Source organism: Ambystoma mexicanum, chromosome 1q (assembly GCF_040938575.1).
Source record: "Ambystoma mexicanum isolate Mex_15411 chromosome 1q, UKY_AmexF1_1, whole genome shotgun sequence".
NCBI lineage: Eukaryota > Metazoa > Chordata > Amphibia > Caudata > Ambystomatidae > Ambystoma > Ambystoma mexicanum.
In genome coordinates, this window is record NC_090922.1 from 1,231,254,789 (window position 1) to 1,231,279,786 (window position 24,998).

General features: G+C 45.2%; 1 protein-coding gene across 3 annotated transcripts in view; it reads left to right on the top strand.

The window, feature by feature from the left end:
- The window catches only part of ITGB3BP (integrin subunit beta 3 binding protein), a 610,626-nt gene that overhangs the window by 376,447 nt on the left and 209,181 nt on the right, over positions 1 to 24,998 (top strand). For all 3 annotated transcript variants that reach the window (XM_069642005.1, XM_069642006.1, XM_069642007.1), the window contains exon 6: positions 21,162 to 21,255. In XM_069642005.1, the coding sequence (XP_069498106.1) occupies positions 21,162 to 21,255 (94 nt within the window). The remainder of the gene's footprint in view (positions 1 to 21,161; positions 21,256 to 24,998) is intronic.

Sequence of the window (24,998 nt, forward strand, 5' to 3'; positions counted from 1 at the left end):
TCATTGTCAGCTTCCGATCCCAGTAGGCGAAACGGAACGCTTGGGTTCACCCATGTGAAGACTCCGCGTGCGTATTTGGAGTATGATGCTCCCTTTCCAATGCCTCCCCATCTCTCCGCCATTTTGGACGAGGAATCCGCCGTCAGGTGGGTTTCCTGGAGCATTGCTATAGAAATCTTCTTTCTACGAAGGTAGGATTGAATTCGATTTCTTCTCAGGTAGGAGTTCATCCCGCGCACGTTCCAAGTCAGTATCTTTAGCTGTGATGTCATTTGGATGTGTGGGAGCTCTTTTTCGTCCCCTCCCCAGTGGGTCTGCCCAGAAAGTTTGGTATCCTGATGAGGAGTTTCATCATTTGACCCTCGTTCCGGCTTATGCTTAGGTGCTGTGTCGGTTTCTTCTGCTGTCCGTTCGAATGTGATAATATGGAGACTGTGCATCTAACATAACAACTAACGTAACTGTAACTGGTGCTCCTAGCGACTGCATTAACGATGCTGTGCTCAGGCGCTCTCGCACCGTCGGAACCCATCCGGGCGTCGGGTTCGAGTGGGGTCGGTCAGGCAACTGGCCTGTCCTGGTCTGTTCACGGGGGCGAAGACCTGTGTCCAGGGTGGGGCCAAGCGAGGGCCGCATTTAGCTTACGAGCTGTAGCGTAGGTTGCTTCCGCGTTGCAAAGTGGATGTGTTTGTGGTGAGATCTAGTGTCGGCGAACATGCATGATACGTGTGACCTGCTCTTTAGGTCCGGTCATTTGTCTCTGGGATGGGTGTCCGCGCCTTGGGCTAGGTTGTTGTCCTCCATCCACATGTTGGCAGCCGCTGGGGATTCCAGAAAAATCGAGCGGCCTTTATAGATGACTTTTAACCTGGATGGATAGAGCAGCATATATTTTAAATTCAGTTGCCGCAACCTGGCCTTAATTGGAACAAATGAGTTTCTCTCTCTTTGCACTTTTGGGGTGTAGTCTGGGTAGACGGATATCTTTGAGTTGCTGCGTTCAATTGGGCCAGTCTCCCTGGAGTGCCTCAGGATGACTTCCCTGTCCTGGAAGTTAAGTATTTTGGCTATTATTGGGTGAGGGTGCGAGCCCGGGGGAGGCTTCTTTTGGAGGGATCTATGTGCCCTCTCGACAGCGAAACCTTGCGTGAGTTTACCTGCGCCTACCTCTTGTTGCAGTAAGGTTTCTATGTATGCGGTGGGGTTCGGGCCTTCATCGCCCTCAGGGATTCCCAGTATCCTGATGTTACTCCTTCTGGCACGCCCTTCGGCCTCCTCGGCTCTCGCCTCGAGATAGGCCACCTTTCTTTCAAGGTCCACCACCTTGGCCCGCAGTTCCACTGTGTTTTCTGTTGTCTCTTTAATGGTTGCCTCAGAGGTGGCGACCCTGTCCGTTAAATTCCTGGCATCTTGTCGCACAAGCTGAATGTCCGACCTAAATTCGTCAATCTTGGTGTCGATGAAGGTGCGCAGAGATGCTATGGCTTCCAGCACTTGCGCTTGGCTCTCGGGGGGGTCTGCGTTTTTCGTTTTCGTAGGATCAGGGCTGGGGAAGTGCTGGTCAGCTGTAGTTTTGAGTTTAGTAGAGACATAGCTATCCATTGTAGCGGGTTTTGGTTTGCCTCTGGAGGACATGGCAGGTCTGCGGGAATGTGGCGCGGTGAGAGGTAGCGGCCCTCAAGTTTTGCGAGAGTGTTTCCCTTTACCCAGGCAGCGTGAGATGAGTTGATAATGTTTGTAGGGGCTCAGATTATCTTCCTGTAGCAGGATCGAGGGAGGTTGAGGAGTGCCGGGCTTGGTGTGGCGGTTGGTGATGTCGCTATGGAGTTTCACGGGGCCCCCCTGTCTCCTCACCTCGTAAGCGTTGATCTCCGCCGCAGGTATGCCGGTGCTGTCCTCGGGTGAGGGGTCGGGTATCGGCTTGCGCCGTGTCCGTTGGTCTTCCCCAGCGGTGGCAGTTCCGGATCTCGTTGGCCGTGGCTCGCGGCGTCTCACGTGTCGGCGGGGCCTCGGGCGCCCAGTGCGCGGTTTCGCAGCTGCGAAGGGATATGTTCCCCGAAATAGGATCTGCAATTGTCCTGCTTCTCCGTGTGCTGAGCTTCACGCCGATGGCCCGTCGCGGTAACACTGGCAGCGTTAGTGCTACGCGGAGGCCGCCATCTTGAGCGCAGGCGAGGGTGGAGAGGGGGAGGGATCGTGCAGGGCTGAATTTAACTTTCCCGGCTCCGTTTCTTCTCGGGATTGTTGTCGCTGTTCGGCGGCGTGTTCCGCCGTCCTGTGTCTGAGTTTGTCGCCCAGAGGTGAGCTGCATGCGGTCAAACCAGGATCGTGTTGCGGCGTCTCGGCCGGAGCTCGGCGCCTTAGCCTCCTTCCACCATGAGCTCCAGGCCACGCCCCCCCTGGCTGTGTAGTTATGGTTGCTGTTTCCATAGGAAGAGCACTTTTTGGGCGGCTTATAACTTCCCTGGACGAATCCTCACCAAACTTTGCAAAAAAAAAGTATATGGCCCACTCTGAATTGTTTTGCAAAGTTTGTTGAGGTTTGGTCCAGGGGGGGCAAAGTTATAGGGGGGGTCCCAAAATGTCTTTTTTTCCCCATAGACATAATGGTGAAAAACTTTGTTCACGCCCACAGCCCAAACTGCTGGATGGATTTTCACCAAATTTGTGGCAGGAGCGGAGGCTTGGACCCGAAAGCGTGCTTTTTTTTAATTTGGTGTAAATCCGTCCAGTCGTTTGTTTTTAAATGACCAAAACGTAAGGCAAAAAAATTAGTGATATCTATGTCCGGTCCGCGGACTCACTTCCCTGTTCGGTCCACGGACTGGCCTCTGATTGGCTGTGCTGTCCGCGGACTGGCCTCCGATTGGCCAGAAAAATTTGCGGACTTTGCGTAGTCCACGGACACCGGGACGCATCCGCTGATTGGATGGTGAGAAAACGTGAAATGCGTCTGTTTTCTTGAAATGCCCGCCATCTTCGATTCGCTGACTTTTTTGTGGTCCGCGAACAGCGCAGTGAAAACTTTAACAAAAAAAAGCAGCATTTCACTTGTCAAACTCGACAAACAATCTCTGGGGAGGTGGGGGGATGAGGATTCGATTGGATATGGCCATAAAAAGCCAAAAAAACTGGTTGTTTCACCCCCCGAAGGTCCGCGAACACTCTGGATGTCCTGGGACAGTCCTCTGGTGTTTGCGGACACTTCAGATGTCCTAGGACATCTGTACCTATTTCTGCATTACAGGGTTGGGGAAAAGTAGTTTTTGGATGGCTTATAACTTTTGCGCCACTCAATGAAACTGCATGTAATTTTGCAATTTAATTCTAGAACTAATCCTGAATGGTTTTCCAAAATTTTTGGGATTCTGACAAGATGGGGGAAAATTAGAGGGGGGGTCCCAAAATGTTGTAAAGGCACATAAATGTGGTGTCATTTGGCGAATTTGCACAACATTTGGCAAAATGATTTTGGATCTAGATATAAACGGTTTACTAAAGTTTGGTGGGATTTTCTCAAGAGGGGGCCAAATTAGAGGGGGGTCTCAACATTTTTTGATGGCTTATAACTTTGTTGCTATTTGACGAATGTGGACAAAAGTTTTGAGAAAGATTATAGACCAAACCTTCACAGTTTGTGTAAAGACTGAATGGATTTTGTCGAATGTGTTCTAAGTTATTTGACTATTGATGTACATACATTTTGACACTTTTTTAAAACTAAAACATTGGTGATTTCGAGCAAACTCGTGAGGAGCATTGGCAAGGACATTAAAGCATGGTTTTGCAAATGAAGGTACAAAAAATAGTCATATACCTTTGGTGACTGAGGTATAGCCTGTGGTCGTGGGCAGTAACCAAATTGTCTGGGTCATGGCATAAGGTTATGACACGGACAATCTGGCTACTGGCCATGGCCGCTAGGGGCGAAAAATGGTGATAAAGTGGCTATGTCTACCTGGGACCGGCTATGTGGTAAAGTTATTTGAAGGTAGGATAGGTTTGAAAGGGAAAAAAAGTGCCTGTGGTAATATGTTCAAAGGGTTTTGCGGGCTGCCATGGCAAGGGAAGAGGGGCTGTGTATGGAGCCCCGCCTTCTCTTTCCATGTTGGCCGTCTTGGAAAAGGATTTTCCTTCCTTCTTACAGCGGGACTCCGCAGGCGTCCTGCTATAGGAAAAAAATAAATATGTTTTAGCACCCTGGGTTCCCGCTTTGGGAACCAGGGGTGCTAATGGCCTTTATCCCCCCATTTCAGGGGCTGCAATGGACGATAATGGCCTGTAGCCCGCCTTATTTATTTATTTATTTATAATGCAGACATCAGGCTGTGTGGTAACAGTATTTCTTGAGGAAGATGAGGTGGAGGAAGACAGCTTACTACTTTCTGAGAAAGGAATAACCTTTCTGAGAGCATTGCGGTCATTGGATTTGGTGTGGTGGCGCATTGAGGTGGTCCCGTAGGAGTACTGTCCAGCTAGTCTGCGACTGAGTACTCAGTGCATTTCACTTTGGTAGCTTTAGCCTTTGGTACACTCCCAACAGTAGCAAAGAACTGGTACACCCATGATTCGATCTTAGTGCTAGAAGTAGGCACTTCCTCTACCTCATCTTCTTGGTCCTCTTCATTGTCTTTGAAAGTAGTGTGCTTTTTTTGTTGTGAAGTTCCTCCAGCTGGTGGTGGTGGTGGCTCTTGGGGATGGCAATAACTGATGCCATTTTTAAGCTAAATAGCAGTTTTGATAAAATTCTTCCAAGTATGTACTGTGTACTAGATTGGTAATGGATAATGAGTACGAAAAGGTGTAGGAGGTGTGCAAGGGAAATTTTGAAGTTGAAAGTTACTAGATCAGTAGAAAATGCAGTTCCAAACTGCCCGCGAAGGACGGATCTTATCGTGAAGTGCAGGCGGGTTCTCGGACACGTCATCATGCCGCGCGCCAGCGTCTGGTCATGTGGCACTCTCTGGAAGGTCCGCAATGAAGTAAGATGTTCGTAGATATCTACGGGTGCAAAACTTGTTGAAATAATTGCAAAAAATGTATAGATGTGTTAAAAATGATTCTAGAAGGTGGGAAATTGCAGAGTTTTAAGGTGACACTTTGTAAATTGTAAATCAATGATATTTGTGATGTCATCTTTGCTGTCCTGGGTGTTAGTCTTAGCAGTGCATGGTGCTGGCGGGAGTTATGGCTGCTTAGCTTACCATAACTGGCGAATTTCAGGGGTTTTTCGATTTTACTTGTAACCATAATGTCGTTTTAACAATGTTTTTTTACTGAATTTCATAAGTTTTTATTAGTGCAACTTTATCATAACGTCCCTTTAACAAAGTTTTTTCATTGAATTTCATAGGTTTTTATTAGTGCAACTTAACCATAACGTCCCTTTAACAAAGTTTTTTCATTGAATATATATATATATATATTTTTTTATTGTGAAATTTATCTAATTTTTATCTTAGACACATTTACAAATCTTCATTTCAGAAGCATAAATAATGCTCAAAATTCGTCACAAAACACAACGCATATCCTTAAAACATTATTAACATCTTTAAAATAAACATTTTCTTGAATTCATCAGCATGTCTAATTTCAATGGATCATGCTGAATCCAATTTTGCAAGTCTACCCAGTTCATCCCAAATGTTCACAATCGTGGATGTTAAAAAGGTTTCAGCAACCGCAGACATACGATTCCACAGATCATTCAACCCGTAAAGTAATTTGCTGTACAGAAGAACCGCCCCAAATGTTTTGCTCTCATTGATGTCAACCTTGGGCATTCCACCAGTGTGTGTCAGAGGGTTTCTGGTTTTCAGGCAGGTATGCACCTTTGGCAAATCTCACCACCCTCCTCTTTTTCTTTTTTTCGTGCTTGAATAACTTCCCCCGTTGGTAGGAGGTTTAATCTGAGTCTTAAGAGTTGTGTTCTTATAAATGAGCACAGAAATTGATTGTATTCTCTTGTACATGAAATAGTGTTAATCCAGTACATTTCTCTCAGCCTCTTCTTTACATTTAGTGGGTTACCTATGAAGTCTGAGCGATCTTTGTCTATTCCATTCCAATATGACAGCCATATTGGATATCCAAGGTTTGACTGATTTGGCCCAGTGATCGTTATTAAAGCATACTCCTTTTTGTGTCATTACCTCTTCAATACAAGAACCAAACAATAATTCCTTTTTCACTTCTATCGTTACTTGGTGCAACCTCTTCTTTGTGCCAGTCTTGCGTATCGAAATAAAAAAGGAAAAGAAAAAAAATGGATCAGGAGCATGCATCACATAATGCAAGAAGTGTGAAAGCATGCAAGGTGTGCCTCCACCCAATTTATTTTTGGAAGCTCAAGGTGAACCGCAAATTCCATGGAAGAGGTGGAAAAAGAAATCTGATCATTATGTGCATATACTTGGCGTCAGAAATAGGGCAGCAGACTGTCTTTCTTGGTTGATGAATTTGGTTAAGGAGGAGCATGGGAACGATGAACAAGGTCTACGTGTCAATGAAAGCATAGTCTCCCAAGAGGAATGTAGTGCAGTCATGCCAGATGCCATCTTGATGGGTATTAAGGAAAGGTTAAAGTGTGGAGTGAGCAGTGAAGCACTCTGGTGAGAGAAAAATATGAAGTGTTCAAGGTGGTTTGTGATGAGCTACAAATAGAAAATTGTATGATGCTGAGAGGGGACAAGATTATTCCGCCAGAAGATGTGAGAAGTAAGATTTTGCAAGTAGCACATGAAGGACAGTAAGGGATGTCCAAGACAAAGCAGTTAGTAGATTATTTGCTCTTATTGGTGGCCTTGAGTGGATGGCATGTGGAAAGGATGGTGCGCGAGTGCGCAGTTTGTGAAGATTCAGGGAAAGCATATGTCAGCAGAGTACAACCTATAACTCTGATGACTATTCACACTATGCCCTGGGAACATGTGGGGTTGGATATAGTTGGCCCATTGAAGAGGCAAGGAAGCTTGAAGTATTGCATTGTGTTGGTACATATGCTATCCAGGTAGGTAAAAATAGGTTGGGTTCAGAACGTTTGCACCAGGGACATTCCATTTTTAGAGACTATTTTTCAAAGAGCAGGACATCCATCTGTCATAATAACAGGCAATGAGGTGAAGATAGTGTCGGAGTAAATGGAGCAATTCCTGAAAAGTAATATAATTGAACACCGTACGAGTTCCATTTACCATCCAAAGACAAATGGTATAGTGGAGAGATTTAATCACGTGTTCAAGAACAGAATCTATGGAGCAATATCGGAAGGTGGGGATTGGAAGAAGGCTGTTGAGGAGACCAATGATGGTGCATAGGTTTACCCCTGTTGGGGTAGTTAAAGGTCCCACGGGTAAAGAGAAGTTTTAATTGTGCGTGCCATATCTGTGGATGGGGTGACAGTGATGTTGACATAATGTGGCAATTTGGAATGATTCAGTGTAGCTAATGGGAACGAGATATGCGTTATTTTTACTGTTTGTATTTTAGTTGATAAATGCTCTAATTGCATGTGCACAGCATGATAAATGTCAAAACTGCTGGTACAATATAAATGCAATATAGGTGTATCACGTCACATAGCGCTTAACAATCAGGCAGTGAGGAGTTCTACATGTGCTTGCGAGGTAGATTTGCAAATGGAAAATCAGTGTGAGGGGATGTGGTAGTCCTGAACATACATGTATACATCGGGATCTACAGATACATCAGGGTCTCTGGGGAAATAGGTTTTGGCCAGTATGAATATACTGATCTGTTTTGCCACAGATTTCTCTGGCAAGTTAGCAGTTGCGCTAGCTGAAAACCTGGGTTGGGCAATTGAACTAGTTTTACAAGGTTGGGGAAGGACAGAAGCAGTTGCGTTGAATATCAGATGGTCAGTTTCGGCCTGCCTTTTTTATGGCCTAGGTGCATTGTGAAGCGGAGATGCAATCTCTGTAAGTATATAAGAGTCTGTTATTGAATCACAGGCTGATTCTGGCTATCTCATAGGGCTGGATTTTAGGGCCGAACAATTAAACCTGATGCGGTTTGCTTGTGGGGAAAGGAGCACCGGTAGATCATGATTTTTCAATAGAGTTGTGAAGGTGTGGGTTGGGTTCATGTGGGCTGGACTGGTAAGTCGCATAGTTTAGAGTTAAATGTGGACATCAGCAATAATAGATCAAAAGGAAATGTGTTTGTTCCTCTCCTCTTCAAATCAAGTGTATTTTCATAGAATGGCTGCGTGCATCACAAGTAGGGGTATAGGTTTCTAACCAGATGGAACCTGTGATAATTGAAATTGTAAGTTGTGTAAACTGTGTAACTTGAAGATGAGGCTATGACCAAATATGGAAAGGCCCTAGAGAGGGGTGTAGTGTAAATATGAAACATGCAATTATACATTAAATGGGATGGTGCTTAGATAAATGTATCCAATAAGAAGTATGGGAACTAAAGGGAATATGTTACATTGCATAGGTTTAACCAATTGTGTGGGGGTTGACTGTAATACAATCTTGGGAGTGTTTTAACTGTTGCAAATTGTATAAAATGTGTGTTTTGTGTGGTTTGGGCAACAAGGTTAGTTTGACTCTTTGATGTCATCTAACCCCTCCCGGCCGTTTGTGCAATAAAATTGCTTTACGGACAAAGCGTACACGTACTCTTTAAGGGTGGGGCTGCTTTTGGTTACGGTGATCAAAAGGCCCATTCCTACACCCCTCATACCAGCACTGGTGTGTCACTGTTTGAAATGCTCAGTGGGAGCAAGCCCAATGCTGGGGTATGCCCTCCCTGGGTAGGTAGAGCAGGTTGGAGAGTGCTAAATATGGAGGTGGTGCGAGGGGAAAATCAAAGGCAAGCAGGGAACAAACTGCGATTTGATACCTGCAAAGCGACAAAAAAGAGCAGCATTGAAAGGGGTGAGTGGGTGCATATTAAGCTTTTGGTGGGAATGTGAGAGGCAGGTCAATGGTCTAAACCAATTAAAGGGATGAAGTGCCTACATGGTGCGGTCAAGACATCTGATAGGAGAGTGTGGAACATGAACAAAGTGAGCAAATGCGTGTGTGGATAGAGACACGGCAGAGCAAATTAGAAGAGGCAGCAAGAGGATTGTAAAGGCGATTCGTTGGTAAGAGATAGATCTAGAACTTTGCTACAAGCCAAAATATTTGAATATGTAAATTGAACAGTGGATGGTTAGGTGTCATTGGATGTATATACATAGTATGCTCGATGTCTGCCATTTTCTTTGTACATAGTTATCTATTCTATTCTATAGAATTTTTATAAAGCACCAACTCACCCGCGGGCCTCAGAGCACTGACAGAACACACAACCATGAAAGATATAAAAAGGTGCAGTAAGAGGCGCTGAGACTGTGTCAACATGAGAAGCAAGTAGGGATGGAGTTACATACCTTTGCCATCAAATAGGTGAGTTTTGAGGGCTTTTTTAAAACTGTGCCAACGAGGCAGTTGTCTGATTGATGGGGTAGATTGTTCCAGGCTCCTCGACCCCAAGCATTGAAACTCAGATCTCCAAAACCTTTAAGTCTGGTGCGAGGTTGCAAGAGTAAGTCCCTATTATTAGACTGAAGCGCCTGTCTGCACGGCAGTCTGCTAATACGGAATTTAAGATGACCAGGAGCCTTCCTGGCAAGACATTTCAAGCACATTTCCTGCACTTTCCTGCCCTTCTCTTCGGATGGAGCCACCTTCCCTCCGCTCCCCAGCACCCTCTACGTGCGCCAGACGAACAACTTTGAGAGCATTGCTGGGGGTAAGGAACATGACATTCTTTTGACTTTAATGCGCCGCTTCGAGCGAACTTCATTTTGTGTTGGGAATTGCACGATCCGATCATGCCTGTGTCCTTATGGCTGGTGTGACCTGCATTGTTGCTCTCTGCTCTCATTCTACCTGGTTTATTCATGTAAATGTTTTGCCCTGCTTAATGACACTATGCCTTTAGGCCTTCCAAGATGGCCGTTCCTCATATTGACTTTGTAAATTAATGGAAATGTTTTTTCCTGCCTCTGGGCAAGCTCCCGCCCCCCTTTCCCGTTGGTTGTCTTTGGCCCTTAAGCCAATGGCTACAACTGGGAGGTGGGAGCAGACACACCAGCTAAGGCCCACAATGAAGACCCTGTCTACCCCTGTTCACCACTGTATGCCACTAGCTGCCCCTGTGAGTATCTCTGTGCCCCCTCTTGACCTCGTGAGTATCCATGTGTCCCCCATGCCCCCGTGAATATATATGTGTCCTCCCTTGCCTTCGTGAGCCTCTGTGTTCCCCTTGCCCTGCTAGTATCTTTGTTTCCCCTCCTGCCCCTGTTTAGTATCTCTATATCCCCTTACTCCCGTTAGTATTTCTGTGTCCCCCCTGCATCATGAGTATCTCTGTGCCCCCTCTTGCCCCGTGAGTATCTCTGTGACCCCCTGCCCCAGTGAGTATCCATGTATCCCTCCTTGCCCCAGTGAGTATCCATGTGTCCCTTCTTGCCCTGTGAGTATCTCTGTGCCCCCTCTTGCCCCTGCTAGTATCTGTGTGTCCCCTTCCTCCATTAGTATCTCTTTGTCACCCCCTGCCCCCGTTAGTATCTCTGTGCCCCTCTTTCCCCCGTGAATATCTCTGTGCCCCCTCTTGCCCCTGTGAGTATCCATGTGTCCCCCCTGCCCCAGTTAGTATCTCTGTGTCCCCCCCTTGCCACCGTGAGTATCTCTGTGCCCCCTGCCCCGTTAGTATCAATTTGTCCCCTGTGCCCCGTTAGTATCGCTGCATCCTCCTTGCCCCCGTTAGTTTCTCTGTGTCCCCCTTGCCCCCGTGAGTATGTCCCCCCTGCCCCTGTTAGTATCTCTGTGTCCCCCCTTGCCCTTATGAGTATCTCTGTGCCCCCCTGCCCCACTAATATCTTTGTGTCCCCTCGTGCCCCGCTAGTATAGCTGTGTCCCCTCTTGCCCCCGTGAGAATCTCTGTGCCCCCTGCCCCGCTAATATCTCTGTGTCTTCCGTGCCCCGTTAGTATCTCTGTGTCCCCCCTCACATCCCCCCACTTTGCCCCTCACACCCCCTCTTGCCTGTTTAGACTTGCACTTCACCAATTACCGTTAGGCATAGTAATCGTTGCTGCCTGTCTCTCCTTCCACCTGCCCTCCCCTCCTCTTTTGTTCCCCTCTCCCTGTCTTGTTATAGTCCGTCAGACCTAGTAATCGTAGCTGCTGGCCTATTGCAGCCACCTCCCCTTTCTCCTCCACCCCCCCCCATTTCATGTCCTTTAGCACTTACTTTTATCATTTGTTCTGTGACCTTTGATAGCAGCTTGTCTGTCTCCCCTTTTTTCCCCCCGTCTTCCTCCCATCCCCCAGCACTTTTCTGAATCGTTGTCCGACCTTTTATTATAGTTGCTTGTTTTGTTACTCTCCTTCTCCTTCACTCCACACCCCCCACCCCCCTGCCCCTCCTCCTGTATACTCATGCACTATATCAATTGTCGTCAGGCATAGTAATGTTACTGCTGGTTTGTCTCATTTCCCTTCCCCTCTTTTCCCTAAATGTTCCTTGCACTTGCACTATCTGAAATGTCGTCTGACTGATTGATAGTTATGTTTTCACTTTCTTAATTGTTTCAAGGACTTGTAAGAATTGTAATTGTATTCTCCTATGTTCTCTCTCTCCTTGAAGTGCTTTGAAACACATTGTGTATAGGCGCTATGCAAATAAACAATCAAACAAATAAACAAACTATGCAGGATGTTTTAAAAAGGATCCTTTGCTGTATCGGCAGCCAATGGAGTTTTCTCCGGGCATCTGAGACATGATCACATCGTCTGATGCCACAGATGACTCTAACGGCCCAGTTCTGGGCAAATTGCAATTTCCTGACATTTGTCTGTGTAGTGCCGGCCAGCAGGCCATTGCAATAGTCAGACCTGGAATTAGTGGTTGCTGCAGCTAACAGAGCCCTGTTGTCTTCTGACAAATAAGGCCTAATTTGCCATAGGAGCTGTGTCATATATGAGCAATTAGATGTCACATAAGAGACATGCGTCTTAAAATCAAGGTGGCAGTCAAAAAACACTCCCAAGGTTTGTTTTTTTTAAACTCTTTTTTATTGATGGTCAACACAGATTCAACCAACTTATTGCACATTGCATATCACAGTACATATATTACTCATATTATTAAATACATGTTTCCTCAATTATATTTCACTCACACAGCAGTTTCCTCATCTGAGGCTATTTCGCATAGGTACCTCCTGAATGGGGCCCGTATGTCCTTTGGGCGGTTGCTTGGTGTCACAGTCAATGTATATTGTTCCTCACATTCATTTACGTAAGTCAAATCACTGAGAAAGTGTTCAATCCTGGGTGGCAATGGGTTTGTCCAACATTTCAATATACATCTTTTGGCTACTGCACAGGAGACATTGAACAATCTCCTGGTCTTTTCAGCCTGTTTGCCTATGTCTCCAAATAGGTATTTTTGCAGAGACAGGGTCGCTGGGATCTGTGTGATTTCCTCCAGTATTTCCTCTACATCTTTCCAAAATGTGATAATTAGAGGGCATTCCCAATACATATGATATGACCCTGCCTGTGTTGTCTTGCATTTAGGGCATCCCCCCGAGTGACCCGTTGAGAATTTAGCCATCTTAGCTGGGGTATAATGGAGCCTATTTAGGATCTTGAACTGAACCAGTAGAAGGCCTGCATTCAGTGACAACGATTTCATAAGCATCCAATATTTGGTCAATGTTTCCTCTGGGATGCTTGTATTTAGGTCTTCTTCCCATTTAGTTTTGGTATCATTTATTGTGGGGATGTGTGTTTGTACTAATGAATATAGTTTGGAGACTCCCAGTCCCGTACCTGACGTGGCCGCCTGTATGCACGCATGTGAGGGTGGTTCATCTGGGAAAAGTGGCCAACGCGCTTTGAATGCCGATTTCATCCTGTGATAATCAAGTGTTTTAAGTGGTCCCCATCCTATCGCCCCACCAAATTCCTCCCTGGTCACAAATTTCCCATTCGGGAACATGTCACGAATTCGAACTTCCCTGTTCGGGTCCCAATGTCTTTGTATTGTTTTGTCCAGCGTGGGCGGTATACCGGGGTATTTCCACAGTGGGACATCTGGGTCATATGGGGTTTCTATTTTCAGTTTTTTGTACAATGTTATCCATGCACGTACCGTGGTCCCCACTGGGTCATAGGGACAGGAATATTTGTATTGAAGATTAAATATAATGGAGCGGAGGTCAATGGGAGATGCTGCAAATTTCTCAAGCCATACATGGGGTGAGCGGTCATACGAGTGTTTTACAAATTGCGCTTGCGCCACCAAATAATATAATTCGAAATCTGGTGCCGCCAGTCCTCCTGTACTATAAGGTTCGGTGAGCTTTTCCCATTTCATTCTAGGGGTCTTCCCGTCCCACACAAATGTCTATGCCATTGCTCTTAATTTTTCAAAGAAGGTTCTACCCGGCCATATTTGTATATTTACATACAAGTAGAGCAATTTGGGGAGAACCACCATCTTAAGGATGGCAACTCTACCATTTAAGGAGATAGGCAACTTAGCCCATGTTTGAAACTTTACGTTGAGCGTTTGTATAATTTGTTCATAGTTATCCATATACAGTGTCTGCCTGTCTCGGGATATCATTATGCCTAAGTATCGTATGTGTCCGGCTGCCCATTTGAGGTTCTCCGTTATCGTCGGACGTATGGTGTGTGGTGTCAGTGTGAGTATTTTCGATTTTTCACTATTCATTTTGTATCCTGAGTAGTCGGTAAATTTATATATGTCTTGCATTAGGGGTGCTAGGTTGGTGTTAGGGTCCCGGACATACAATAAAGTATCATCCGCATATAGCGAGATTGACTGGGGCGGGCCTGACATTCGTATTCGCTTATCTCAATGTTTTAGTCTGACCATTATAGCCATTGGTTCGATGGTTAGTGCAAATAATATTGGTGAGAATGGCCCTCCCTGTCTGGTACCCCTTCCCAGCGTGAATAAATCAGAAATCGTGTTGTTTGCGAGCACTCTTGCTCCTGTTTTTGTATACAGTAATTTAACATATTTAATGAAATTGGGGCCCATTCCATATCTTCCGAGCACCTCGAGGAGATATACCCAAGACACCAAGTCAAATGCCTTCTCGGCGTCCAGGGATACCGCCACAGCCTGTGCTTCTGGATTTATCTGCACCATTATTGCAAACAGCCTGCGCAAGTTCAAAGCTGTGGATCTTGTGGGGATGAATCCATTCTGATCGGGATGGATCAGAGTCGGCATGTTTGGTAATAGCCTGTTCGCCAACACCTTGACATCCGCATTTATGAGCGGCCTATACGATGACATGTCCTGTGGAGGGCGGCGGGGTTTTGGCAACACTGTTATTATCACTTCATGCATAGACTCCGGGAGTTCACCCAATTCCAGTGCCTCTTCCCACACTTTCAGCATAATTGGGACCAATTCTCTTCCGAAATTCTTTATATAATTCCACCCCCAATCCATCGGACCCCGTGGCCCTCCCCGAATTCAATGCTTTTATAGCTTCTGTGATTTCTTCCTCAGTAATCAGGCTTTCTAGGGCCATTTAACTACTAATGGGAGTGTCGGGAATTCCAGGTCATCTAAGTATGTTTGTATATCTGGTATTGTTTTCTTATCGTTATTTGAATATAGTCTTTGAAAGAACTTCAAGAACTCATGGTTTATGGCTTGACCCCCCGTTGCTACCACACCCTCCCTGTCTTGAATGCTTGTGATTGGAGTATGTTGGCGCTCAGCTCTTATGAGGTTGGTCAGGGCCCTTCCCGCCTTGTTCACTTCCCCATATCTGCGCGCTCTGGTTGGAGCTGCTATGTATTGTATTTTCCTTGTGGCAAGCCTATCAAAATCGTTGAGGAGTTGGTTTATCTCTGCTAGGGTGTCTTTACTTTGGGTATCGCTATAGTAATTTTCCAAATTTCGGAGTTGTGTCTCTGTCTCGGCTAGTTCACGTCTTACTGACCTCAGTAGTATCGTAGTTTTGGAAATCAGTGCCCCCCCCTCACCCAGGCCTTGAACATCTCCCAGATTGTTGAGTATCTATCCACCGTCCCTATGTTATTTTTGAACAATTCTTCCATTTTTATATATAGTGATTCGGTCACATTAAGATCTTTAAGTATGTTTGTGGGAATTCGCCATTTATTTTGTGGTTTTGGGGCATTTCTAAATATTAGCTCAAGGGATATCGGGGAGTGATCCAACAGTGTTCGAGGATGTATCTCGCAGTTCTCAAGTCCCCTCAGGACATCCTCAGATAGTAGTCAATAATCGATCTGCGATTCCGAGTCGTGTTCACTCGAGTAATATGCATATTCTCTCGTGCATGGGTGCAACACCCTCCATGCGTCTCTCATTGTCAATTGTGGCATGAACTGGTCTAGTGTAATGGATGCCTTGGTTTGTGCCCTTCTGACTTTAGAGGATCTGTCTAATTCTAAGTCTAGAACCAGATTGAAGTCCCCACCCCATATTATGCTAGAGGTGTCCAGTGTTGCCAATAATTCCAATATGCTGAGGTAAAAGTCTAGGTAATCTATGTTTGGACCGTAAGTATTAACTAGTACAACTGATCTTTCTGCCATCTCTCCCCATACCATTACATATGGGGGTCGATTTTATGTCCTTCTATCTGGAATCCTAGCAATGGATGTAGCAGCGTTATGACTTCTCGGGCTTGAGTAGAGTATTCTGTGTGGTATATCTGCTTACCCTAGGAGGCAAGTATGTTTGCGTTGTTAGGCCCCTGTGTATGTATTTCTTGTAGCATAACTACCTGTGGGGAGTGTCTGTTCACATATGCTCCAACCTTTCTGGTCTTTGAGGGATTGTTCAGGCCTCTAATATTCCATGACAGGAGTTTAATCTTCAACCCGTTACCCCTGCTGGCATTGTTCATCATTATATCTATTCACCGTTGTACTCTGGTGAAAGTACTGTTTGGTATGCATTATCTGTTAGACCATTATTAAAGAAACTTTTTCAACTCTTTAACTGTTCAACAAACAGTCCTCCCTTTCCCTGTCCCACCCGCCTGCCACCCCCATCATCTGCCCCAACTTGATGATTGCGCCTTCCAAACTTTTGGAGATCTCCTGGGGTTGCCATGTTATCGCCACATGGCCGCCGGCCCAGGTTCACATCCCGGCTTCTTGTTCATGTGCGGTACACCCCGCGTATGTCTGTTTTATTCCATTCCATCATTGTGGAGAGTATTTGCGCTGTTCCTTCAAATATCTGTACCGTGTCAGTCTGCCACAGGGGGGCCTGCTCTTTTGATCCGGTGCAGGGCCTTCCGGGGGTATGGGTATATAAGCTTCTATGTAGGCCATGGCCGCTGCCAGAGTTTCAAAGAAGTGCGCTCTTCCCCCGTGTTGGATTCTCTTTTTAGCTGGGAATATCGATGCATATTGAATCTGCCGCAAAGTCCGGGTATATATGTATGCGGTTCTCCTCGTAGTAAAGCGTACCTTGTTCCCGAGCCTTTCTGAGTATCATATCTCTGTCTCTGTAATTGAGGAGGCGTGCTATGATCGTCTGGGGTGGTGCCCCGGGTTTCAGCATTGGGGCCAGGTTGCAGTGTGCTCTTTCCACAAGGAAATGTTCGGAGAAAGCCTCAGGTCCGAAGAGTGTCTTCAGGAGAGAGTCAACTTGTTGTTCCATTGCTCCTTTGCCAAATTTTCCAGAAACACGGACAATCCTTATGTTGTTTCTCCTAGAACGAGATTCGAGGTCCTCACATTTGGTTTGTATTTTAATGTAATAATTTTTCAATGTGTTATATCCCGGTCGTGGTTAGCAATGGTGTCCTCGCTGCTGCTAATTCTGCCTTCCGCTTCCGTAATTCTGGAGCTTTCTTTGTCTACCCTTGCCTTTAGTGATCCAATGGTTGATACTATATTGTCTAGTTTCACGTTTATCGCAAGGAATCCGTTTTGGACTATGGTGGTTAGTTTGTCAACTCTGTCCTCGCTGTCCGCTTCATTCCGGATGTTAGAAGTGGTCGGTGTATCGGGCACCGGGTCTGCAGTTTGGCTGTTAGTAAATGAGTCCATAGCGTATTTTCACACCAGTCGTGTTTGTAAAGTGTAGTAGCTTATCCGGAGTTTCTAGTCTTTGATTTCTCCTCTCAAGGCTTTTTTTGGATTTTTCAGAAAGCAGCCTTTAGTTGTACAGGTTTATCATGCTTCAGAAGGCATAGTATCGTGCACCTTTTGAGTGCGTTTTGTGTCCGCAGCAGGGCTGCTTCTTCGTGGCCAGCGAGTGTGGTAATCCCTGTCACTGTCACAGCGTATCCCTTTTGTTTCCTCCACCTATGTAGGATCAGACTCTTAGGTTTGCACGTGTGGGTTTGGCAGTCTTCTGCATTGTTGTGTTAAACAGGTATTCTCTGTATTCCAATGTGTTGCTATGGGGTGTTTGGGTTCTTCTTCCCCCTGCCGTGACACTTTCTTTGCCGTATTTTGTCCATTTGTTTCACTTTCCAAGTTGGTGCGGGCTTCTTCTGTCTGTGGGTTTTTGTGTTTCGTTTTCCCACTTAGTGTGGTGTTTGTTTGCGCTGTTTTCAGATTTACGTGTTCTGCTACCAGTGGGGTTGCATTCTCCTACGTAGTATGCTGTGTGATTGCACCGATCCTAGTGTACATCAATTTTCAAGTAACATTACCTTAGCTTAGTTTGATGTTTATTTGTGCTGCGTGTGGGCTTCTCGTGCCCCGTGCAATCGCGTTGGTTCCCTAGAGGCAGGATCCTTGTTTTTTAACAGTCTTTTCCCCTCGCCTTCTGTGTTTTGCCTAGGGGATACCGGACCGGTGTCAGCACTAGCTTCTGCTATTTATTTATGAATGGGTTGTGCTCTCCCACGTAATATAGTAGTTGTACATCCAGCTTCTAATGTTCACCTGTTTGGGTATTTGGAACGTCTTTGAAGAATATAGGCTTCAGGCGCTGCCACCGTTCGTTGTTTATTGCACGGCGGAACCCCTCTGGGCTGTTGGTGGGCTGCAGCCCCGCGCTACTAGTCTGTCATTTCTTCCACCGCCACTGATGCGCAGGCCTTCGTTCGGCCGCTGTGTTTGTCTGGCTTAGGATTGCCGCCCGCACCCACTACTGATGAGTCGGCAGGGGGGCAAAGGGGGGCGCTCGGAGGTCCCCGCGTTTTCCCCTGCTCCACCAGGCCCCAGGTAGAGACAGGCAGCGAGCCCGATGTCATGCGTGGGCCTGGCGCTCCTACCTCATTGCAACCTCTTCCCGGCCCCTGCTACGGGTTGCCACACGTCAGGATCAGGTAACGCTGTCTCCGGCGCAGCTCAGGCTCTCTTCAGCCACCCCCGTGACAGCCTCGGTACGGGCAGCTCAGGTGCTGTCCGAATATGTATAGGGCGTTTCTTGTTCAAGTGCCTCTCTTCTCGATCGATTCAGTCCTCCACTTCATCCGCCGCAGGAGAGATGCAGTGTGTAATCTCACTGAACTGGTCTTCTCCGCCTTCAAGGAGTTGTGACCGGGCCTCAGTGATTAGTCGTGCTAGGCCTCCAGATCTCTATGACTAGCCAGCTAGAATGTCAGCGGCTCACTCCCGGTCTTGTGCGGCGCTGGGATGCGGCTCGCGCCTCCTCTCCCTGCCGCCCGAAGTTCTCTTCGCCGTAGTTTCTCTCCACCTTAACGTTTTCACCCAGGATTTCTTCTGCTTATTGTAAGGGTCGTTGGTTGCGCTTTCTGCTCCTTTTTATTGTCAGCGGGTTGCTCCGAATCAGGATATTTTAACCACAGATGTTAGTCGGGACGGAGCTCTGTACCTGGGTGGCCATTTTCATTGCGCACGACAGCGCCCCCCAACACTCCCAAGGTTTTAACCTGGCTGGACATGTGGATTCTGTCCCCTCCAATAAGGAAGGCCTCATATTTGGGATCTAGGAGCTTAAGTTTTGCTGGACTTCCAGAAATTAAGAGCTCGGTTTTTTGTTGTTCAATGCCATGGAGTTTTTTCCCCATCCAGTCTTTGATGAGATTGAACACCCTACTAATAAGAATCGAACCTGCCTCATAATCACCAGATACTTCCAGGATGATCCGGGTGTCATCAGCGTAGTTCACATATTTGACACCCATATTGTCCAGTACATCAAAGTTCGGTTTGGAATAGATGTTATATAGCAAGGGTGATACGCTAGACCCTTGCGGGACACTACAGTAGAGTAGGGCTTCTTGAGATTTACATTCCCCCATGGCTACTAAGGCCCAAGAAAGATCTGAACCAATTAGCAGCCAATTTGGGGCAATTTCCGTCTTTTGTTAGCCTGTCCCCCAGCTTATCATGATCCACCAGATCACAAGCGGCGGACAGGTCCAACAACAGCAGCATAGCTAGTTTGCCTTGATCAACAATTCCAGCAATGGTAGATCTAACTTCCACCAGGGCTGTTTCTGTGATTCTTTCGAAATCTGGACTGACTGCTGGATAGAAAGTCCCTTTCTTCGACAAATGTGCTGTACCTATCAATGTGGCATGCATCTTGTTACCTTGTAACTTTGTAATAGGAGAAATTAAGAGTTGTAGTTTGTTGTGCATTGTATTATGATGAAAGGAGGAGTGTAGCATTCTAGCATGTCATGACATGCTAGAGCATAGAATGTGAGTAGAAAGTGTGCTCTTAGGAGCATAATGGAAAAGAGCCTGTGAGCCGGTGTGGCAGAAAGCAGTTACTAACAAAAGATTACCTGCAGCTATTTAGAAGTCATCCACTTCTTTATTTACTCTGTATGGAAACAATGACCCGAAGTGGCTGCAGGCGGAGAAGAGGTTGAAGAGTAGGAGTGGCAAGGTTTCGCGCTTAGTTTTTTTTTTCCAAACTTTATTTCTTGTTTTCAACAAGAAAGAAACATATCAAGTACAAAGCAAATGTTACTAGGCCAACAGGCTATCATCCAGGTAACAACATAAACCTGAATCAAAGAAAACAGTAACCTCGAAATGCATATTAACCGCAACACATTTAAAAACGTAGCCATGAACGGTGGCCTGACATTCCCAAACATAACAGACAACACAAAACAAGTGAACATAACAACACAAGCACCCTCTCCCCCAAAACGTATCCATTAGACGTGATGCAAACCCATTCTATTACACAATTCCGATCAAGATGGGTTACCCATAAAAATCATTGAAATTCCCCCATTGTTCATCATAACGTGCTTCTTTGCATTGCTTATAAAACATAGTCTTCTCATATTTAGATAGAACTTGCACATCTAAAATACAATCCTCTACTGTTGGTTTCTTTCTTGTCTTCCAGACCTTTAATATCTGTTTAGTAGCTACTAACAGAACTTTGGCAATCCAACACCATATTACCCAATCATATTTGCAACCATTCCTTGGTAATTGCAAAATGATTGCTAATGGATTCCGTGGATAGGTGATGCCCCAAACCTGGTCAATCCTATCCACCACAACTCTCCAGAAAGGTTTTGCGCTTTGTTGACGGGATAAAGGAGTGAAAGTGGCAGGAGGAGGCTGGAGCGGTAGATGGCAAATACTGTTGCTACCTTTGCTCAATTGAAAAGCTTGCATACATCTGCCCTCCCCCAGCCCTGAGTATCTCTTTCCCCAACATTTTACCTGCCTTGAATTTCAGTTGCTAAATACACTGTATAGTGACACCGTGAACCATATGATGTACAGTTTTCCTCTTGCTAATTGTTGTAGTTATTTACAAATTATCTATTTATGCAGCAGAAATTTAAAACATGTGGTTTCAATCCCTGCTCCGATTCATGAAATCTTAGTTGATTCAAACATAATATGCTTTAAATTAATCTTTTTTTTATGCATTTAACACCGGAAAAGATCCTTTATGCGCGAGACCAGATTCGAACCAATGTAGGGACCAGGATTTCAATCTGTGTTGCCATACATTGCCCTGCTTCTAAGATAAATGTTGCGCCTGAGGTATCCCCGTAACTGTTAGTCTTCACTGACAGCTGCAGCTTTATAATGGAAGGCAAATATTAAATATATTTCGTACTCTCTTGCTTATTATTAAATGTACACGTGGGGTCTTTTAAAAGTGTTATTAAGAGTTGCACATTTCTTTGTTCAGGCTCTGGAGGGCAGTAGAGAGCATGAAAGTCTTCTCGGTGTTTCTGACCGTTCAAGTGATCTGAAGGCGGAACTGCAGAAAACCAAAGAACTAAGTGAGTAGTCTCTTCACGGCCGTTGAATAAGTTTTAATGGCACAACTAAAATGTTTAGCTCTAATTACTGCTTTTAAAATGCTAAGAGTTATGGAAAGGTGGACGCTTCTATAATGTTGAAACCCACTTTTAATATTTACATCGTTTTAAAACCTTTAATGAAATGGGATATGCATGCCCACGCGATTTCTGTTGTGCCCAAACCACGTCTAGATGTACTAAAAGAATGGTCATTTTCTGTCCATTTGACTGATTGAAAGTGTTTGCACACTCATTTTGTTCTAGTTGTCAATTTAAGTGCGAATAAAAACGAATGTGTTCTTTAAATAAAAAGGTCTCTAATCACATGCAGCATTCATATATTTGTTCAGCCATTTAAATTGTGGGTTCCCTTAATATAACTGTTAATGAAGGTCAGAGTTCGCAGGTTATCTCGCAGGATGTAATGTTAAGCTTTAGAAAATATCGCATTTTGGTATTTGGTACTTGCAAGGAATGGGAATGCATGACTGGAGTAATAGCCCTTCATGATGGGGATAATATTTGTAGCATTTGAGTAGTAATGTGGATACGAAGGAGGCCTTATGAAATTGGAAAGGCGAAGCATTTTTTTTAGTTTGGCTTGCAGAAATCGCACATGCCGTAACCACCACAATTCCACAAAGTAACTTCCCATAAGAGTGAAACACCTACCACACAGCGCTTTTCAGTCCCAAGAGAGGATCATACTGCCAGTATGAGGGACCCACCTGCCACAAAGTCCCCACGTCATGTATTTCCAGAACCCCCCATGCTTAAATTCCTCGCTTCTTCCCCAGGTTTCAGCAGCCCCCAAATCATAAGCAAAATCAAGTCCTTCAGCATTCGTGCCAACCACCATTCCCCAAATGAGGATCACAAATTCCCCACCAAAATCCAACATTCCTGACCCTTTCATATGGGCCTCCTGTGCGCCAGATCCATTTCCAACAAAGGCCAGCTGATCTCCAACCGCATCTGTGAAAACAATCTCGATATCAGGGCCATCACAGAAACCTGGATCTCCCACACAATGTCAGCCTGCTACGTGATCTTACCCCAAATAGTGCGACATGCCTTTTCCAAAACAGACAAGTGAAGCGAGGATTGGGTGTTGCTATCATGGCCCTCTATGACCTCCAACTACAGTCTGTGCCATCCAAGTCTTTTGAACATATCACCTCAAGAGGCCTCTTCAACCCATCCACTCAAGTCACATTCGATGCTCTCTGCAGACTTCTTACCAAAACTACATCTTTCGCAATCAATGTACACAACCACCTCAAAGGAAGGATCGCTCCTATCAAACAGCCTCAATACCTGGGCTGAAAACTTAACCCCATCACTTCGGACATTCTTGACATCTACATTCTTCCCTTCACTCACCACCCCTGTGTCCCAACCCATGAGGAAGGTTACTCCTTGGGCCTCAAATTCACCATTAGTCTCACTACCAATTCTCTCCACCAGACCCATGTCCTGCTCTGATCTCTACCTATTATCCGTTTTCATTTACTTCATAAAATCTCTAAAGCCTTCTCCTCCTGTCACACCATAGTCTGCCAGCCACTATTGCCAGACCAGAAAAAGCAGCTTTCTCCCAGTCTATGAATAAGTCCAAAAACAATGATGCCCCCATTCCAAATCGACCACACCTTCAACAAACTAAGCTACACCTTTTACCTCCAGCCCATGCCCCATTCACAAAATCTCTGCAGCCAACCTCGGGAGGAGTTCTTAACCAAGATCCAGTTTCTCGGAGTGAAAATATCCCCATCCCAACCCACAACTTCCCTTCTCTCTCGCCTCACAGTTTGCAAATTTGTCCTTTTTCGACCAATGTTATACTAAATGCTATTAAAACTGCTGACCGCTGTAGCTCCCCAACAGATCCCTGCCTGGACTCTCCACTCTCCTAGCCGAGCTTCTAAACCATGATATCTCTCTCAATTTTAACAAGTCCTTCCAACATGATACCTTCTCTTCCCAACTAAAGCATGCCCCCATTCTCACAAAAACTTCACTTGACCCATTCTTACCCGCAAACTACTACCCGAACTCAAACTTCCCCAGAATGGGCAAAATCATGGAAAAACGCACCATCTCCTTACTTCAACATTTGATTGAAAATTAACTCCTGAACTTCCAGTCATTTAGGTTTCCACCCATCTCATGGCATAGAGACAGCCATCCTTAACATCGTGGACACCTCAGTAAAGATCTTGACTCAAGCCAGCCGGTCACCCTAATACTTCTGGAACTTTCGACAGCCGTTGATACCATAAACCACTCAACCCGTCTCATGCATCTACACGACTGCATCCTGATCACCAGCTCTGTGCTCACATGGCTAAAATCCACTCAGTAATGACAACAAGTCAAGCTCTGTTCCTTTCTGCCTTATCACACCAACCTGGACTTTGGCGTTCCCCAAGATTCATCACACTTCCCTCTCCTTTTTAATGCCCACGTTAAGCCTTTAACTGACATCATCAGATCCTACAACATAGACTTCCAGTTGTGCGTGTATGACGCACAGGTGGTAGCCAAAGCCAGATGTCAGACTCTCCGGACACTTAATTTCCAAAGATCAAAATTTGAAGCCGTGCCTAGCTGTTGTAAAGCGTTGGATGAACCTCTGCAAACTCTCCCTAAAAGGAGAGACATTTTATTTATTTTTTGTTTATTATTGTTATACGGCTCAGATCCATAACCTTTAACAAATAATACAGTGACATTAAAGTCAACAAAAAAGAAAAAGAAAACCGCAATACACTTACAAGAAAACAATTTAAAAAACAGAGTTAAAAATCTCATCAAATACATGATTTCATGCAAGATTACATACACAATTTAATTGAATAACATGCAAAGTTTCGTGCAGAATTTCATTAAGTACATTGAATTTCATAGTAGATGTCATGTTACCGCCTAAGAATTGTGACCAAATTAAATTTTTTGCCCCCAGGTCAAATAATTGAGAAAATGTCATGAGATATGTACATCTTAAACCCCAAACTTGTGGAGCCCGGCGATCTAACAAGAGATGTTTAGAGCTTTGGATACTGAGCTCATTATTCCAAAACTACACCTTGCTTGAGAGTAGTCCAGCAAGCCCAATCTCAACAATAACAATTTAGTTCCCAACAGATTGAGTCGAAAGCATTGAAAGGTAGTCCTAACATACCTTGCCGGATAAATTGCCAAGTATGGGGCCAAAGTACCCAAGTACCCAACCTCTTGTGGTCATTCTGGAGATGTCCAAAAGATGCCTAGGCAGGCATCAACTGCGTAGATTTCATCCAATCAAATTCATACAGAACTTTCTTAGCCCTCTCAGGGTTTTTTACAAGATCACAAAAGGAGAGAGCTGACTCCTCCAGGAGAGTTTGGTAGTACAAATAGGTTGCATTCATCCACACACAAGATTAGCCCCAAATCTACATACAAAGAGCTTTCACAAGGGGCAAAAGATCTTACGTAACATGGCTAAGATCTTGCATTGTCCTTGTGCCATTAAAGAGACAATCCCAAGCTCATATCTCAGAGCATGTATAGGCACAGAATTCGGGAGATGTAAAACCCTTCTCCAAATACAAATTACACCGTCCAACGTTTCTAAATAACACACAGTTGCCAAAGAATACACATCAATACCATAAAGTATCTTAGGTACAATTTTGCCCTAATACACTTTAATAGCGAGCAGGAGTGAGAACTTATCA